We start from the raw sequence: 19,415 nt of genomic DNA on the forward strand, positions 1-19,415 counted from the left end.
GCTGCAAAGGGCCATCACTACATCCAGCAGAGTTCCAGTGGGGAAGCTGGAAGTGTTTGAAGTCCATGTCACTCTCCCAGGAAACACGGGCTAGCTGAACACATGGAGCTGTGAAAAGCACTGCTGAATGTGCCAGCATTTAGGGCTGTATCAGCTGCCCAGCCAGCATCTGTTGCCTGGCAGGCACCACAGTAGGGCCCCACAAATCAGACTTGCAGAAGTGCCCTGGGGCTGGCTGATTACAGGAGGATTTTTCCACCAGAGTTGCACAGTATGAAAGTAAACACTTTGAAGAGGATGAACCTGGAACTGATGCACAAGCTGAACAGAAACAGAGCCAGACTGAGTTTACATTGTAGGACTCCCCTCCACACCATGGAGATGTTTGCCATCACAAATGAGACGTGGGCAGTGAACAAGACCCGAGTCTCTTGGTCCTAACATCTGTCAAGGGAGGTATGTAGACACAGAACTTCTGTGCCACTGTTCCCCTACAGAAGCACAGGAATTCACCTGAATATCAAAGATACTTTGTCTTCAGGGACATTTCTAGCACAATATTTCAAATTTTTTCCCTATATTCAGTGGCAGCAAGACTCTTCACTGGCACCTTCCACAATTTATAACTTAGCATTAACAATAAAACAAGGCAGCCATTCCTGGGCTGAACCTCATGCCAGCAAATATGATATTCACCTCTTAGTCCCTTAAAACAAGCATCCTGTATCTCTAGTTCAGACCTGAAAGCTGCAGAGTACCACCCTGAGCTTGGGGCACAAGGTCCAGGGGATACTGTGGAAGATGGCCCCCATTCTTTCCTGCAGATGGGACAATTGCCTGTGACTGTGGTGGGAGAGAGGTTGTCTTCACCTCTGCAGGAAGCCAGCTCCCAAAGTTAATGAAGGCTTCTCCTTGCAATTGTTCACTGAATACCAGAGCAACACTTGCTCTTGTAACAAAATGTCACTTGCTTTTCAAGTACAAACTAAATGAGCTTTCCTGAGAAAATAATTGCCAGCTATTAAAAAGCTACTATTGGAGCTTGAAAGGACTATTAAAATACAAAGAGAAATGTACTACATTCTTCCTGAATTGATACTTCAAACACAACCTATTTTTGTTTTGAAATGTGGCATTAGAACAATGACCAGTTGCTTTTGTAAAGTTTCAGACTGAGAGCCATGCAGCCATTTTCTAAGAGCAGCATTTCTATGTTCATGAAAATAGTGGGGAAAAAAGCCACAGGTGAGTCAGTCTCTGCCTTAGTCAGCAGAGGAGTTTCAATCCATCTCTCATCAAGTCCACACTGGGGAATGTCCTGCTCAGGACCAGAGCAGAAACATCTGCTTCTGCTAGGGAGTCATCCCCAGGGAAAAGCCCCCATTTTCCTAACTTCTACCTTCTTAGTCCTCATTACAGCCTCAAATCTTACACCAAACAGCAACTTACTGTTGCTGTTTTCTTAAAAGCAGATTTTAAATAAGTATTTTCTCCATAAAAGTCAATTCCTCCTCTTGCCATTTTGAGTGCTACTTGAGATGGAGCATTTTGAAGGATCAGCTTTGTAATATCCACATGCACAGCCAGAATTGCATCAGTAACAGAGCAGAACTACCTCATGTCTCTTACCTCTAGAGTGTCCAGTTGCCTCAGGCCCATAACCTTGAGAATTCCCAAGAAAGGACAAGGTTGGGGCAGATTTTCTCAAGCCATATTGCGCTGAACTTACACTGCTACACTCTCCTTTTGTTGACTTCAAGCATCTGTTCTTTTCTGTCATCGCTGTTTCTTGATAAAGGTCTGGGTGTGACACTTCCAGTGTACTCCCATCTCCCAGGAACATGAGGTATTAGAGCACAGTTTCATCTTTGCCACGAAACCTTTGCAGCACATGTTGGCATGAAAGACTACACCATTCACTGACACTACTTACCCCTCAGCCTGAATTACAAAAAGGTTCTGTGAAATGCTGCCCTAATTACGCTGTCTAGAATAGCTGTGCCACTGTTCATTAAAAGAGAAGTCAAATTACTGAATGTCTCTCATCAATCTCTGTTGGTTGTTATTCCAATGACCAGGTCAGCATTGAGACTAATGAAAAACAGAACCTGGGAGATGGCCTCAGCAAGGACACAGCTGCTCCCCCACAAGTCACAACCTCAAACACGCTGGAGGTGGAGACAAGCAAAGCAAATGCCACTGGAAGCACAAACCCTCATGTCAGAGAGCAGAGGTGAAAGACTTCACAAACAAATGGTGAGGGAGATGCAGCAGCCATCTACTTACTGTGAAGTGTCCGAGGGGTAGTTCTGTCTAAAGAGAGGACATCCTTCAAGCTACTGTGGAAAAGCCACTCTGGGAGCTCAACTCTGGCACTGGAAGGGCAGTGCCAGCCAAGGCAGCCCTGCTGGCACCAGCTGCAAGAGGGTGGCACAAACAGCAGCTGTGTCCAAACAAGGTGGTGGCGATTCCAGTGTCTGACCAATGCAGATCATATCCTTGCCTTGGCCTGCCAAGCCTGCCTGAGAGCTGACCAGAGCCCCACAGCAACATCATTTCTCATCCACATGCTAATCACCAAATAACGCCAAACTCCAACTTAACCAGTTTTGTTGACAAAGCAAGTATATATTGTTTAAATCTCAGAAAACATAACAATATACAAGAGAAAATTCTATTCTATACTCCTTAAATTATACTTCCTTAAACTGGAAAACAGGATGAAGAGGATCTGGTCTCCAGACCAGGGATCCAGAGCTAGAAAGCACTATAATTAGAACCAGGACTGAGATTGAAGACCCCAGGTTGTTAGCAAAACTAATTAGCTAATGTCATTAGAAAGCAACAGAGAATAAGCAAGAGCAGACTCAGACTCTACAGCAATCTAAGCAAAGGACAGTTTAATAACTGTACTTACGATACGTTTTAAAAGAAAATCACTTTATGGAGTAGATTTCATCCTGGGCAATATCAATACATCTTGGACTTGGCAAAATGGCTTGGAGAAGAGGGTTTCATCATAGTAAACACAGCTACTTCACAGCAAGATTTATTAATACATCCAAAAGAAAGAAAGAAAATCATTTTGTCACACTATATACAGATAATACATACAGTGTTTTATACACATATTACATCAGTTTTTACACAAGAAAAATATACATAAAAATGTAAACTTTTGTATACAAAAACCCTTAAACAAATTAAACAAGGACCAGATAACAAAAGGAGACCAATCTATTATCATTTAATTGATTTTTTTTTTTTAATGGTAATACAGTACATTCATTGAGAAGTATGAGGAACATGTGAGCCAACCTTTCCTATTTAAAGGGAAAGTACAAACACAAGCTTTCCTCCCCGCCCCTGGAATGCTGTCCGTGTGCCTCCAGCACTAGAAGCAGTGGTGCAGGTTGCCATTGCTGCCAGGGACCCTGAAGGAAGGAACCCTTCTCTGGGGCACCTCCATGCACCACTCTCCCCAAGCGACACGTCCACAGAAGCGAGCTGGGCTGGGCTGTTTGTGCGCTTAGCCAGGCTGCCAGCTAACACCATGAGCCGGGACGCGGCACTGCTGTTTGTATGTTCCCTTTAAGCAGTCATTAAGTGGATTAGCGTTGCTGGAGGAAGTTGCTTATTTTTCCCAATGTATGGTATGCTGAACACATGTGTCAGATATGAGAGGGAAGAAGGAAGGGGTGTAAGAGACTGCTAATCCTTGCTACCATGCAGTTACTTCAAAATCAGGTACATTTGCAAGCTACAATTCACTGGTTCAAAATACACTGCCTCACCTTTGCTTTCCCACTGCAACTTGTTTACATTTTAAACTCTAGTGACCGAACAACTGTATGAGGCTCTTTGTTACAAGGCTGTTTCTGATATCAAAGCATGATCAAGCTACCTTTAAAATGACACCAAACACAAACTTCTCGGAGACAGCCTTAAAAAGAGAGAGCATTCCCTCTAAGCACTTCAGATTGTCCATTTGCCACCTTCTTTTATTAAGTCTAGGATAAATATATTTACCCTGAACTGCAAAAAGGATATTGGTTGAGCTTCTGACATCTGTTTTGCTCCACTTGCAGATAAATATTTTTGGGAATTGGAGGGAAAAAAGCCAAAAGACAAACCCAAATTTTAAAACCTCAGGCATAAAACAAGGGAATTATTTAACGTGTTGGTGAAAAAACAGTTGCAGAAACTTGAGCTTGTTGGAAACAAACAGACGATAGATTCCAATGAAGGCTTCTCACATTAAATAAGTTAGACGGGTTACAGACATCTTCAATAAAAACATCCATCCTCCACAAAGTATGTTAAAATGAAACACAATAGTGATGCACTGGTATTTCTCCTAAAAAGGACAGAAGGACATGAAATCTCCTTAGTGATATCAGTACTATTGAATGTAGGAGGTGAACAATGATTTACAAAAGTAATGAGGGAAAAAGAAAATCATGAATCATTTATTATAATTGGACAAATGGGGGATGGGGCAGAATGCAATTACTGTATGCCTCAGAAACACCTGAAAGAAAGAAATACTTAGAAACTTGTGTTTCCATTTCTTTCACCTAAATGAGGGTGGGAATAAGGGCTTGTCTGCTTGCTTTTGGTTTTTGTTTCCTTTTTTTTTTCTTTTCCTTTTTAAAATAACAACCCTTCTAGTAAAAAATTCAAAAGACAATTACAAATGGCTTTAGATAATTAAAAGTCTCCTTTTTAAAATAAAACTTTGATAACACATTTCTCCATTTCTTCTATATAATGCAGCTTCAGTGAAAATAAGTAACAAGGGACAGCAATTTGCAAAAAAAAAAACCTGTGGAAAAAAATTGCCAACCAAGTTTCATAACATATACACATGTATATGCAGGACATCTACACTCTATATACATATTTAATATAGGTATGCATGAGTATATATCAGGAGATAACCAACAGGTACATTCTCCACATACATAAACTGAAATAGCATAATAGGCGTGTGCGTATCAATCTACATTATCCACACGCAGTACACAGACATACCCATACACACGCCCAACATATGTATCATAGAAGTCATGTATGACTGCATGAAAGCTCAGATGGAACAGTACACTAGTTACCTTTTTCTAACAGAAATCAAGGAAGACAAAATTCCATGGCTGAATTGTGGCCAAGAAAAATTGTGTCATAGCCATATTGAAAACATGGAATCCAGTATGGCTTGATGACAGAAATGGAGCAGCATTCTCCTCTGAAACTGAAGCCTAAGATACACAGCATTTCAATGTGACTGAGCAGGTTGCTGACAGCTGCTTTCTGCTAAAAGGATATAGAAGTTCCATTTAGCCAGAAAACAGAAAATAAAACACTTAAGTCTATAATTTACTTGCATAAGCATTACCCAATACACAATTAGATGCAAAGTGCTAGCATGTTAATGGTCAACTCTGCACTACATTTAAAATCTGTTTTATGGTAAAGTGTAACAAACTGTGTTTCTTTTGATATGTTTGATGACAACCCCATTGCTCAGAACAGAGCACAAGGCTGCCTTCTGCTTACTGCCTGTATTATGGCGAACACAAAACAACCTTCTTTTTTCTCACTAGGGTTGAAAATTGGAACGTAGCATTTGGTGGGTACAGTTTTCTCATTTTGACCATTTAAATATAATGCTCGGTTAACATTTTAATATGCTAGGAAGCTCTGCATCAGATTCCATGAAAAGTTTGTATTCATCTGTAAATCAATCATAGTCCTACTGAATCACAATTGAAGCTGGGGAAGTTTGCATAAGCTCAAGCAGATGTTCAGGGCCGAATTCAGCTACCACTCCAGTCACCAAGAGAATTTCCCTCATGCACAAGCAGAGCTGGATTGGGCCTTTAAAGCTGATTGCTGCTAGCAAGAGAAACTGCAGAGATGCAGGGACAAGGAGGAGCTGGAATGGAGGCAATGGAGCAGAGAAGCAGAAGAAGTTGGCATTTTGCAAGAGGTCTCAATGAGACTAAATCTAAAAGCAGAGACATAGCAAGGAAACTCCACTGCGAGGGTGAGGTAACACAAACCAATGGTGGCCAAGCTCAGATCAGTCTCTGCGTCATCCAGATCCCTCAGAAGAATTTAAAACAACTTGTCTGGCACAAGTGCTTACCTGTTACACATATGTTATGTGGATAGTCCCTCTCTTTAGCTCACACACTGACTCATGTTACAGATAATGCACAGGTGTGTGATACAAGGTGTATTCCACTTATCAATCTGTATATATGTATATATAGATATAGATTGATTGCATTCATATATATTTATTGTACATCACGAGGGCAAGTCCACATTCAGCAAAATGCTACCATTATCTCTCTGTACACAAAAATGGGTCTCTTCTCCTCCATAAAGGCATAAAGATTTATGCACCTAATTCCCATTACCACCAAATAATAAGAAGAAAAGGCCTCTGACAACTTCCACCTCCCTACCCTTTTGCCTACATGCATATGTGCCAGAAACAAATTGTGGGGAGAAGGAAAGGGAGAGGGATGCCTGGGGGAGCATCAACATTGCTATATGAAAGGTAATAAAAAAAATTTAAAAAATTTCAAATTTCTTTTCAGTACTAGAAGCTCTGTTTTTCTAAAAAGGTTTTTAAAGTCACCAGGATCATCATAAAAGTGATACTGTATGAATAAATAACAATTAGGTTACTTTCTCCAGCCTATATAGAACAATATGAAGAGTAAGCCAATCTGAAGAACATTTCTGACTTCTCACAATTTCAAGTAAGAGCTCCCATAAAGAAATCTTTCTTCTCCACTTATGAAAAAAAGGTAAGTGGTCACAATCAAATTCAGAATTTCACAGCCTAAATGAAATTCCCTTGACTGAATGCATATTTTGTTCTGCAATCCCACAACAGCAATTTTGGGGCAAAATTGATACACACAAATATCCTCAGAAGAGAAAAAAAAAATCTACTTTGAAGACAAGATTCTTTTATGGAATGGAAACCACTGCACAAACAGTATCCCTTACAATTGAATTGGAAAGCACAAGGACGCTGATTGACAACATTTTCCAAGTTAGACCATAGGAGATTCAGGTATTAATTTACAAAGATATAGCAATTCTCATGCGTCTCCATCCCACCAAATGCAAACCTTCCCATTCAGTTTGTCCTGAAAAACTCTTTTCTTCCATCACTCCTCCTCCCCCATTTGTTTTATTTAAAGGCTGTCTTTGGGAACTTGGTATTTTCATGGCATTTTAAACAGGGCTCAAAGCAACTCATTTGAAAAACAGTAAAATTGACATGATATCAGAGTTAGCCTTATAACAGAAGATTATATAGTAGAGAGTTTCAGTTATTTATATAACAGTGAGGACATAACAACCCCCTACTAAATAATCACATTTCTACAATACATTCCATCACCTCTTGACTACTTTTCTCTTTACAAAACTATGACCTACATACAATATACACATTCGTATCACACATACATCCCCCCCCAATGCATATTTTTTGTGTGTATATATAATACATACATGCACACAAGCAGTCTAATTCTATTTATAAGTCACAGTGGGAATTCCTTTGTGAGGAAAGGAGGGGAAAATTCCTGAATAAGACACTGTAGATTCCTAATGTTCCAACTTTTCAAATTCCAACTCACAGAGCTAACTGGAAATAAATACATTAAAAAAAAAAAAGAACAGGTCTTACAAACTTGGTTCACAACTCCCAGCTACAGTAGTTGGATTTTTAAATTCGATCTATTTACCCTGTAACTAAATTTCTAATCATAGGTACAAACCACGGATAAATTATTGCAGAATGTAACACTCAAAATTTAAAAAGAGTTATAGGAACAGTAATATAAGGGTTAAAAAGAGTTCTATACTTGTTGATACAGGATACCATTTTATTTATATATATATATCTATATATAGATATAGATATCTGCAAGGTAGCAAAGAATAGCTGTACACCTTGACACGGCAAAGATCCAGTGTAAAAAGGTGCTTCACTAGTTTGTTTTTCCAAAAAAGCTTGTATATAATTTTATAGCTATTAAAAACACATATGCAACATAATTCATTACACTCAATACAGCTTTAGTATAAAACTTATAATTTATGAGGTGATGTTAATAGCATAAATTAATATACCATTTCTCTTAAAATCTACAATAAGTATTCTGAAAGCTCATTGGGGAAGGGTATATTTAAATAAAAAGTTTAAAGCTGAGCGTGATGAAAAAGATTCTGTATGTTGAACTTGAGATGAGAGCCCCGAGAAGAGATAGAGTCCGTAGGCCAGACACTGTTGACTGTAAAACTGAACAAAGATTTCTCCTTCTTGCGCTCTCACTTAGGTGACGCTCTACTTAAATTATTATTTACTTTTAAAACTATTAACTTTTTTCTTTTTTCCTTTTTTTTTTTTTTTTTTTTTTTTTTTTTTAACTGCCCTTATTTTCACAAGGAATCCCTGAGACATACCCAAAACTGTACAGTGAAGGTCATCACTGTTCAGAGAAACTGGTTCAACCCTTCTGGTAGGATGTAGCTATTTTGTGTGAGAATCAAAATGTCCATCACTTCAGAATGAATCTATTTGCACCAGAACCAACTACACTGTTTAAGACGCAGGTTAGAGAGTCATTTCAGGGTAAATCAGTCCACTCCAAGGTAGAAGCCAATGTCATCGCAGTTAGCTACATCAGAGCAATCTGCACCAAAGTTAAAGTTTTCCAGAGGATATCTGGGAACATTACCTATCCAGAGTTCATCTCCGTGGGCACCAGCTGACAAGGACAGAAAGCAGGTTAAACATTAGCATTGCTGGACCAAGTTCAACATGCCTATGTTGTTACCACGCAGGTAACTCTGGACATCTCACTGTGTGTGTGTTTGGGGGTCTAGCAAGAGGAAGAGGAGGAAGAATGCCTTGTTCTACAGCAAGTATGGTTTTATAGTCAAAAGCCCAAGTTTCATCCTATTCACTTCCAGACCGAATTTTATGACCTAGAGTAGACTGAAAAGTTGCCAACACTTACTTCAAGGAGATAGATAAAGAAAGCCTTTTCTAACTATTGCTGTTAACTTAGAGCCATGCTCACTTTGTCCTTTCATGCTTCCATACATTACCTCATTCCACAGTAGCTACAGAAGGAGCAGAATAAAACTCGGGAAAGCAAAGAACACAACAACCATAAGAAGTACCAGACAGCAAAGGGAAAACAGTCACTACTGTTTGGGCTTTTTTTTTAAAAAGAGGCTGAAGACACAAGTGAGAAAATTGTTTTAGGATGCATCTTTTCTAACTCCTTCTTGTCCCCCAAACATTTTTTTTTCCAACAACAGTGCTTTTGTCTAGCTTTAAGGACAAGACTGAAACTTTAATTGATCAGAACAAAAGTCTCTTATGACCAGCCCTCTCCTGAAGTCCAAGTTGAAGCTTAGGGAACACAAATACAGATTTTTGTCACCAACCCTCCTTACTTTTATTTGGGCTTGAGCATATTAAGAAAAAGTAATTTAAATTTTATTTTGTGACTTTCTACTGATACACATCTCAAATGAAGAGTAACTTCTCAGAAGGTAAAGCCTTGCTAAAAATGCCTCTGTATTCACTGCTAGCATGTGCACTCCTATGATCAATGCTGTACCCTCAGCATCTACTCCATGACATATTAGCATGCTGTGAAACATCTCCCTACTCACTGATCTGAAAAATACTTTGATCTATTGCACTGTCATTCTAGCATCCAAATATATGTTACAAATTGCAGAAACCTCTCCTCCTTTTCATTTTGCAGATTCACTCAGAACCACAGAAGACTTACCAGCTGGCATAACTTACATTGGAAAACTGTCTAAGAATGGGAAAATAGAAGCAAGAATGATGAAGAATGTGGAGTGGAAGGAAATAAAGGAGGTACAAGAAGTAGCCCACAAATCCTCATCATTAAATGTTACCCAGAAGATCAGAAAGACCTTGTGATCAGAAGATGAGAAAGATCTGAAGATCTGGCCAGCACCAAACTATTCCTTCAGTTACTATTTCTGCCACCACTGGACCTTGCAACAGGTCTGCACAGGAGACTCCCTCACATGTAGAAATACAAAAGGAAAAACACCCCAGTTCCACCAGGGAAGATGCCTGGACAGTCACACAAATGTCTCACTACCGAAGGTCACTGCAGGTAACTTTTCTATTGTTTGTCGGCTGAAAGCACCTACCACTGTCCTGCAAGTCTTGAAAGGTTAACTGCAGGTAGCTGCTCTTCTAAAAATTTTTCCTTCTGCCCAAAGGCTCATACTATTGGAGAATTCATGAGTGGATTTAGCTCACTGCAGCACAAAGGGAGAAATACCCGTGGAGGCCTGACAATGCCTACAGGGATATGCAGCAGCAAGGAGGCTGCAGGAGCTCAGGGAGCAGCTGGAGCTCAAAAGCAGCATAGGTAGCCACCAGGGCCAGCTTCTCAAGGAAGAAAACTGCCCACTGTCTATTGTACACCTTTGCAGGACTCTCTCGGCAAGCAGATTCAATTCCAGAATGCATTCAGGTGTGGTTACAGCAAGATGAAGCTTCAAACTGAATTTCGCTACTGGTTTGCATGTTCAGTCCTAGGTCTTTTGCCTTGGCCACACCCCTAAAGCCAGTGACAGCTCACAACAGAATATCCTAATTTTTCAATACTCATCTTCCTTTTATTAAAAAAAATAAATTAAAGGCCACTTCCCTTGGCTTCTCTTTGCTATTAGGTACAATTCCTCTTTGACAATTTCTTTTCTCTGATTTTTGCCTAGCAGGAAATAAGCTTCTCAGGGCTTTCAGTGCTTTCCAAACAAGAACTGCAAATCTCCATTTTCAGTTGGAAATCTAGCTGTTGCCATTTTCCCTGCAGTGCCTGAGGCAGACCCACAACTGTGCTACCTCTCAGCATTATCAATTTAAATGCCTTTGTGTTCAGCAATACATAGAAGGGATCTAAGCAAGGACCTGGAGGAACTGGAAGGCAAGAGGAGACAAAGTTCTTGTATCATAATTATGAAGCCAAAGAACAAATCAACTTTGAGGTATCTAAGTGCATATTGTTTCCCTCAAAGATGGTGTAAGACCTTCCTAGGTGAAAGGAAATATCAAAGCATGTCTCAAAGAATGCCTTATACACCAGGAGAGCATGAAGCCACTCCTGATAAGCCTCTGTACACTGTTGAAATTCATCTTGTGTTAAGTACTTTGCACAGAGACTAACTGAGGTGCTATTATTGCAAAATTATGTAACTCATACTCTATTCTAATGTTTTTAATTCTTTAAACCTCCAATCTTATGTGAAAAAATTAACTTTTAGGTTCAATTAGCCTTATTCCATTTGTCAACACATAAAGGGCACAACAGGTATTGAGCATCTGAAATTGCTACACTGGCTCTTTGGTGAAGGGGTGACAAGAATGCTAATTTCTGTAAGAGCTGATACTCAAAAGCATTTGTGAGGGAGCATGGAATCTACTCAGGAACCACATAAATAGCAGCCTCAAGGGCCACCTTAACCAGAGCAGCAGGATTTCCCAGAGGAAGAAGTGTGAAGTATCTCTGACTACACATACCTCTCGATTAGATCTCCTGCATCCAACAGTAAGACACTGATGCACTGAAGTCAGCAGATTGAGTGGGTGTAGAAGCCCACCTGGAATGATCCACCTTGTAAAGCTATAAGATCAAGACCCGTAACTGCTTGGCAGCCATGTAACCATGAAATTGGTGGTAGTGAAAAAATGAGAAGTGAACCAGGAAAAGGCAGGAGTGGTGGCCTGTTTCAGAACTCTGTGGCAGACAGGACAGGGAGATTCCTATTTCAATTGTATACAAACTGAAGTTTATTTTTGAAAGTGCAGCTTTATTGCAAACTTAGTTTGCTCATGGAAAAATGTAACGCAGTCAGTTTTCAGGGAAGAGTCGTCAAGCGATATACAAAAATTGAAATCTAAGCGGGGGAAGAGACTTGAGTCCCAAACTACTTTAAAGAAATGCAGGTACATAAAGGCCATTGATTTCAAATGGTAATCATGGACCTGCATAGCTGTGACAGCTTTTGAAATTCCCTGTCTAAATCAATGCACAGATTAGGAGCTGGGTTCTGTTCTGAGTTAAACCAGTACAAACTCACTGTGACCTTAGACTGGAAAGCTCCTCTGTAATTTATACCAACACAACCAAGCAGAACTTGGCTCTCAGTTCCTATCCTCTCTTCCCCCCAACATTTGCCAAGAAAGAGGAAATAAGATGTGGGGTAATTATACTCTGCACTAGCTGCAGCTTCATTAGAAGTTTGACGGGCACAAGAACCATTTCAAGACCAAAGTCCTGAAACCAATACATAGAAATTAACAGCCTCTAAAATTACATGAATACACAAGCAGATTAAGGAATTAACCATTTGGTATACCAGTTCTCCACTTTTTTTCAGTCAGACATCCCAGCACATTGAAGAAGGTATACGAACACAACAAAAATCATCTGCAAATCAAACACTTGTCTCCTCAACAAAGTATGGGTAACACAATATAAAAATAAATAAAAGCCTTGTCAGATTTGCCTAATTCACAATATCACTGGGCATTCCTCAATCAGCAGGACAACCACAAGCAGGATTTCATAGGCTTCAATTAAACTTTTTATGTGATTTAAAAACATTTAAGTGTTACAAACATATTTAAATCACCCGTTAAAATATTAAGCTTATATTATTAAGATCTATTTTACCAAGTATGAAATAATGACTTCATAGCAACAGAAACATGAAAATAATTTTTGTTTCTTCCACCCACATACACCTGCAATTTCAGAAAAAGACATATGCATCATCCATACTCTTTTATATTTAAAGGACAGATCATTCAAGAAAAGAGGGATAAATATGACTGCTACAATAGTAAGAAGACACAAGATCTATCCCATTTAAACTATCTTCCTTAGGAAGATGGAAGGAGAGGTTTGGGTCAGATATTTTGGTGTGTGCCTGACTGCTAACAAAATGAATTTCTATAGCAACTAAACTTCACTTTGTGATCCTTTGCTCAGAAAGTTTATTAGGCCTTCCTATTACATGTGCTTGGTTCTCTTAATTTCCTGAAATAGACTAGAATTCACACAGGTAGAATAAAATCCATCATCTACAGTACAAGACTGAAATGTAGAATTTTCTACTTTCAGTCATCTGCATCTCTGATAAAAACCAAGAAGAGTAGAGACTTGTATTAAACAGGAGCTACTTTTACAGTTAAAGTCAGAGTACAGTAGTAAGTTTGAGCCCTAGAGAGTCATAAGCAAATTCCTTCTTGATAAGGAGATGCAAGTAAACACCTCAGAATTTCTGCTGCTATTACCTCTTGGTTTAAAGAACAAAATTTAAAAAATAATAATTTTAAGAAATCTAAAACCTATCTGACTCCTTTCTTTAGGAATTGCAATTACTACCAAAGAGTGAATACTGTCATTAGCAGGTGATCAGCACAAACAAAACCATCCTGCAGACAGAAGGAACTGTTACCTATTTTGCATTAGTGATTTCTCTTTTGGTGAGCCATGACTGCTGATAGGTACCTGCTAGCTCCTTACATAAATTCAGCTTCCCAAACAGAGCATCAAACCCTACAAGTGTTGGAAAAACCATATGGCTCTTAGGGGATTAAAAACTGTCCAAGAAAGTCTCACTAGTTAGATGTATTGTGAGAAATGAATCCATTTGAAACTTAAAATGGGCCTGACCTAGACTTGTGTGGATGGGCAGAAAACCAACCTAATTCCTCCTGTTTCAGTTGGGAAATTCCTGTCAGGCTGTCAGGCAAAGAGTTCTGGACAAAGACACATTTGAAAAGGCAAATCATCAGTGCTACAAGGCCACAGTAATTCAGCAAGGAAGGAAATTTCTCACAGGAATCTTCTCTAATCCATGATCTATATTTCAATCCTTCTGTTTTGTTTGTTTTCCTGGACTAACTTAATAACAGCCTTCAAATTTATGGGCAACCAGTCAACTGATCTCTTTGCTACTCAATGAATTACAAATCGTGGTAATAATAAAACCCCAAAAATCAGCATGCAGTAAGAACAGTGACCAGTTCCGGAAGGGGACAACTACTTCTTCACCAAAAGAAGAAAAGGAATCGCTGCTCCCTGCACCCCAAACACACACACACAGAGGAGGTCAAGAGATTGTTTCAAGAAACTGTCAAACTCATCCTTGAATCGTGATCTCGATTTAGGACTTCAGTGCACCACTCTCAAATCAATGTGTGCAGCCAAGTTTTCCGTGCCAAATGCTACCTTTGGAAAAATAGTAAATTAAAAAAAAAAAATCAAGAGACTTCTGCCCACTGAAAAACCTTCTACCAGATGCTAATGGGATGGCAAGCACTGATCCGAACCCTAGGGAACAGTAACATGCATCAGTGATCTGAGGTATCTTCCCATTTCTAGGTCTTACTGCTAAGATCATTTACATCCAGTAACTGTGCTGTAACCTTAAGGAATTATTGGGGAACAGTGAACCTGCCTGCAATAAATGAGCACCGGTGCCTAACAAGCACATGTGAATGCTACAGCAAGGTTCACAGAGGGCTAACCCTGGTCAGTACTGAAGCAGGGGTTTTCTTCTCAACCCCCTCTTAAAAAAAAGGGAAGAGAAGACAGACAAAATAAAGAGAAAGGAAAAAAGGAAAGATAGAAAACACAGGTCCCCCATCTACCTGCAGGGAGCCAGGCAGACAAGCTCAGCTGGAGGTGGTGAAGGGCGCAGATGCGTTATTGGTACTGGTAGCAGTGGCACCGGTCACTGCGAAGCCCGTGGGAGGAGCTATGGAGCTGTGGCTGGGCTGCAGGTCCTTGGGAATGCCACTGTGGGAGCTCAGCTGGTGCCCAAATGCTGCGCTGAACTGAGGGAGCTGTTGTTTAGGGGAGGTGGAGCCCATGAGTTCAGCGGAGGCAGGACCCATGCCACTGAAACTGGTCTGCGGTAACCCCGGAAGCACGCTGGAGCTGTTGGGGGTCACAGTGGCGAAGGCAGGCTGTGTGGTCTCTGAGTGCGAGGTGGTAGGTGGTGTGGACAGGGAGGTGGACAGGAGGTGTCCATCTGCACCAAGAAGGTTGCTAAACGGAGAGGGGTCCCCAAGATTGACAGGAAGATTTCCCCAGTGAGTTCTGGGGTTGACCACCCCGCTAAGTGGCACATCCAGCTGCGTTGGGAGCAAGTGCTGTGCCATCATGGGCATCTCTGCTGAGAAGGTAGCTGCCAAGTTATCACCAGAAAAGGATGTGGTGTGAGGGGATGTGATATGGTCACTGTAGGGAGACGGCACATGCTCGCTATCATAATGGCTTCCATGGGGTGAGGAGTGTGAATGGTCACTGCTGTATTGCTGTCGTGAGGTGATCAGGTCATCTGCCTTGCTCAGCAGCTGGGCAGGGTGGGGCCTCTGGGAGGCATGGCTGCCATCATGAAGTCCATGAAACTGTCCCGGGAAGGCTCTCTCCCCAAGGCCACTCTGGCTCATCAGAGTGGCAGAAGTAAGGCCAACGTTGGCTGGGGCTGAGAACTGCCCCTGGATCTGCCCTGCCAGGGGCGTAGGTGGGTTGGACAAGGTAGCAGAACGGAGCAAGTTCTCATCCAGCTCCAGACCGGAGAAATTATCATGTACTATACGCCCATTCAACAGCTCCCCCAGATCCGTGTTAACCTCTCGACTCAAGGACTGCATTCCTGGAGCTCCAGCACCTGTAGAGAACACCCCTATCGCTCTATCTGACAGCTCCTGAACTGGCACACCATCTGTCTGTGTAAGTACTCCAATGGTACTCAGGCACTCAAGAGAAGTTACAGCCTGTAGGGCCCGTTCCAGTTCTTCAGCCTCTTCTGTGGTTGGAAGAAGATCTCCATTTTTACCTGCAGAAACAGGAACACCACCAGTAAGTGCATTGCTCTCAGGGGATCCTGGCCCTAAGCTCAGGATGAAGACATACAGACAGTTCTGTACAGAGTTGCATTGTATGATAACTTTCCAGCATGGCTTGCAGCACACAGAAAGTATCATTCATCAGTGTTCACTAGCCAAGCAAGCTAAGAAAACCATGAAATTACATCTCCCTGTTCAATGGAAATCCCTCTCTCCCCCTTCTCTTCCACATACTAAAATAGGAGATGCCTCTTAAACTTCCTAGATTTAAAAGTAAAAATGCTTAAGTAAGATCTTCTTCAATGCTGCAATAACACATGGTCCACAATCCCTCTTTCTACTTACCACATTACAGCCTGGACCTAAAATTTACACAGACAGTATAATTCAGGTTAATTTCAATTCAAACACAGTCTGATGTCATGTTGTATCAGAAAATGATCAAAGAAATCACGTACCCAACTCCAGGCTGTTCTAATTTCTTTGTTATATGTTATAGGCACTGAGCTTTGGAATGCAGAAATTAAAGCACATTTCTGATCAAAAGTTAGGTTTAAAAATATATTTAGAGATTTTATTCTCACTCTATTCTCTTTTTATCAAAGGCCAACATTGACTGTGATTCCAGCCCCACTCGATGGCAGAAAGATGCCATTACTGAGAACACTCTTGATTAAACTGTAACACTGACGGCAGTAAAAATGTAAAATGAATTATTAAAATACTAAACCAATTATGATTTTCAGAGAAGTAATTATATGAGCAAGCAGAGAACTATGCATACAGATTTCTTAAAGTCTGCTTTACTTCAGAGCTCACAAACAATACAGCGAATGCACACTTCCTTCTCTAGAATTTATTACCTCTGTAGGAAAGCAAGCAACTCCTCAAAATGCAGTTTAGAAACACTCACTTCTTCAGTTCACTGACTGTGTTCATGCTAGCATAAAATAAAATGGTACCTTCAAAGAAATCAAAATCTTGCAAGTCATCGGGCAGCCGCGGCAGGACATCAGAGAAGTCCTCCTGATTCAATTCCAAGTCATGTGGAATGTCTGTGATTTCATTGGCGATATCATCAGGCAGCTCATCGGCACTGAGCTCTGGTGTGGAGGGGCTCCTGAACAGAAAGGAACATTAGTCCCTGGTGTTCAACTCTGCTTGCTCCAAAGGACAACTATCAGCGCATATCCATCTACAAAGGATGCTTCCCCACACACATTTCCCCCCATTATCTAGGAAAAAAATGCTTTTAGGTAGTTTCTTTAGGAAGCTTACACTTAAGCTACTCATTAACTATGTAAGAGGCAATATCAGGAGCAAGATATTTTACCCACCAAACCCAATCATTGCTCAAATCCAAAATGACCCACTCTAAAGGTATTTTTCAACAGTCTCATAGAGATGCAATTTTTAGCCATGCTCCAGATGCTGCTTGGCAGCTTTGTACAGAGCTCACTGGCAATGCTCAGGCCAGCAGTGGGAAAGTGGGCAGGAACAGCACTGACCGTATGTGGGGTATCTCTACTGGCAGTGAAACACTGGCAGGCATGGTGAGGTTCCCTTGGGGCACTGCAGGAGGAATGGGTTTCTGGGGCCGGCGTGGGCCTCGCCTTCTCTTCTTCTTGTGTTTTTTGGTAAGTGCAGGTGGCTTCGTTTTTTTCCTGGGTTTCCTCTGCTGCTGGTGCTGAACTTTACGGGAGCTGTCCCCTCTCAAGAAATTATCCTTTGGGAGCAAAGCAATACCAATGGCAGCATATTAAGAACAAGTATTACTTTCTCGGCTTTTTTCACCCTGGTCATTCCACAGACATGTGGAATGTAATGTAAGAGGGACTGTTAGCTTATACCCAGACAAAATTTCAAAAATTGAACTGTTTCCTTCTTCATTGACCTCAATGGTAAAAACAACATAGACCAAATTATAAGATATTGTAAACAGGAGATTGTGCAGTGTCACTTTAAAAATTATCATAGCAAACTCTGACTAAATAGTGCAAAACCATAACCTTTAGCAGCACTCCTGTAAGTATTAAAGACAAGACGCTGTTGTGAGGTGGTGTTAATGTGGATAATGTGCAGAAGCTGAAGCACAATCCTAAAGTGCCTGCTGACATAACAGAAGGACAGCACTGAGGAAACAAAATTAACACTGCTGGACTAGAATAAGGATGTGGGTAAACAATTATGGCCTCAATGCTTCTGAACAGCAACCACTGACACATTAAGAAATAAATCAAACTATCATCAGTCTTCAGTTGCCATCATTATATTTGATATAGGATTATATTTGTTATAGAGGTAAACTTGGAGGGACATACTGAAGATTGCCTAGAAGAGGAAGGAACCCCATACAGATCTGTGTAGTACAAACCCTCACATTTTAAACCAAAAAACTCTATAATGCACAATTATTGGAGAGGCTGGATAAAAACAGTAACAAAAAACTTCTAATAACCCAACAAAGCAAAAAAAATGGCAGTTTTACACCTAATTGAAGGTAAGACAATTAGAAGACAAGAAGCCTTGAAGGAGGGGCAGGAATGAAGTAGGTTTATGAATTATCCTAAAGGTTTTGTTCTGGAAGTTTGGTGTCATGAAAAGGAGAGCAAAGGACACCAACTTCATTTCTCCATTCTCTCAGCTTGAGTTAGGCCACTGCTCTTTCTCTGGGATCCATGGATCCCTGAAGGAGGTTAAAGATAAATTCTAATACTTATTAGAAGATAAATAAAGTAGCAAACCCATTATTTGCATCCTTGTAGTTGCTGTCTACATTACCTTTACAAAGTACTTTGGGCCCTGTGTACTGAGACTGTTTAAGAGGCAATGTTCTTAACACCATACTCATATTACACTCAGATCCAAGGACCAGGAGTAACCCCAAATAAAATGACCACAGGACCTCTCACAATGATCTTCTATTTCTCAGTTCAAGACAGCAATCAAATTTCCTCCAGTGAAGAATATTCCCATGTATACTTCATTATATCCTCACAACTACATAGAAGATTTTCATGCCATACTTTATACTAACTGGGAATGTTTGTCAAGTTTTACCCTTTTAAGAAAAATAATAATAAACAAACTCTTAAGTTCATAAACTTGCTAGTTGTCAAGGAAGACTTCATAGGAAGACTGGAGTTAAAACTCCTGATCATCCCAATACACAAATAAATACAGTAATGGCTTTGTACTTACCATTTTTTTGGCATGTTCTTCACACAGAGGTGTCTGATGTGTAATGTCAAAAACTGGCACAGAGCACTGCTGACCATCTGCAAACTTGGCTGTGCAACTCGAGAAGAGCTGCTGAGAACGGTTCAATAAGATATCTGTGCATTTCTGCATCAGGAATAACACAAGACAGGGGTGGAGGAACGCCCTTTGATTTATCAATCTGATAAAGATCAGAGCCTTCAACTCTATCTATCCATAGATACTATTTTTAATGAGT

General features: G+C 40.5%; 1 protein-coding gene across 8 annotated transcripts in view; it reads right to left on the reverse strand.

Annotated features, from left to right (window-relative positions):
- Positions 1–3,035: 3,035 nt before the first annotated feature.
- The window catches only part of INO80D (INO80 complex subunit D), a 45,561-nt gene continuing 29,181 nt past the window's right edge, over positions 3,036–19,415 (reverse strand). For 7 of the 8 annotated variants that reach the window (XM_085585207.1, XM_021538878.4, XM_077785114.2 and 4 more), the window contains 4 exons: positions 19,160–19,293; positions 17,467–17,684; positions 16,921–17,078; positions 14,642–15,948 (listed from right to left, as the gene is read on the reverse strand). In XM_085585207.1, coding sequence (XP_085441333.1) covers positions 14,780–15,948; positions 16,921–17,078; positions 17,467–17,684; positions 19,160–19,293 — 1,679 coding nt within the window. In that variant the 3' untranslated portion in view covers positions 14,642–14,779. Of the gene's footprint in view, positions 4,358–14,641; positions 15,949–16,920; positions 17,079–17,466; positions 17,685–19,159; positions 19,294–19,415 lie in introns of those variants that run through there. The other variant, XM_021538874.4, reaches the window with a different exon arrangement.

The sequence above is a fragment of the Lonchura striata genome, chromosome 7, assembly GCF_050655825.1.
Source record: "Lonchura striata isolate lonStrDom1 chromosome 7, ASM5065582v1, whole genome shotgun sequence".
Classification (NCBI taxonomy): Eukaryota; Metazoa; Chordata; class Aves; order Passeriformes; family Estrildidae; genus Lonchura; species Lonchura striata.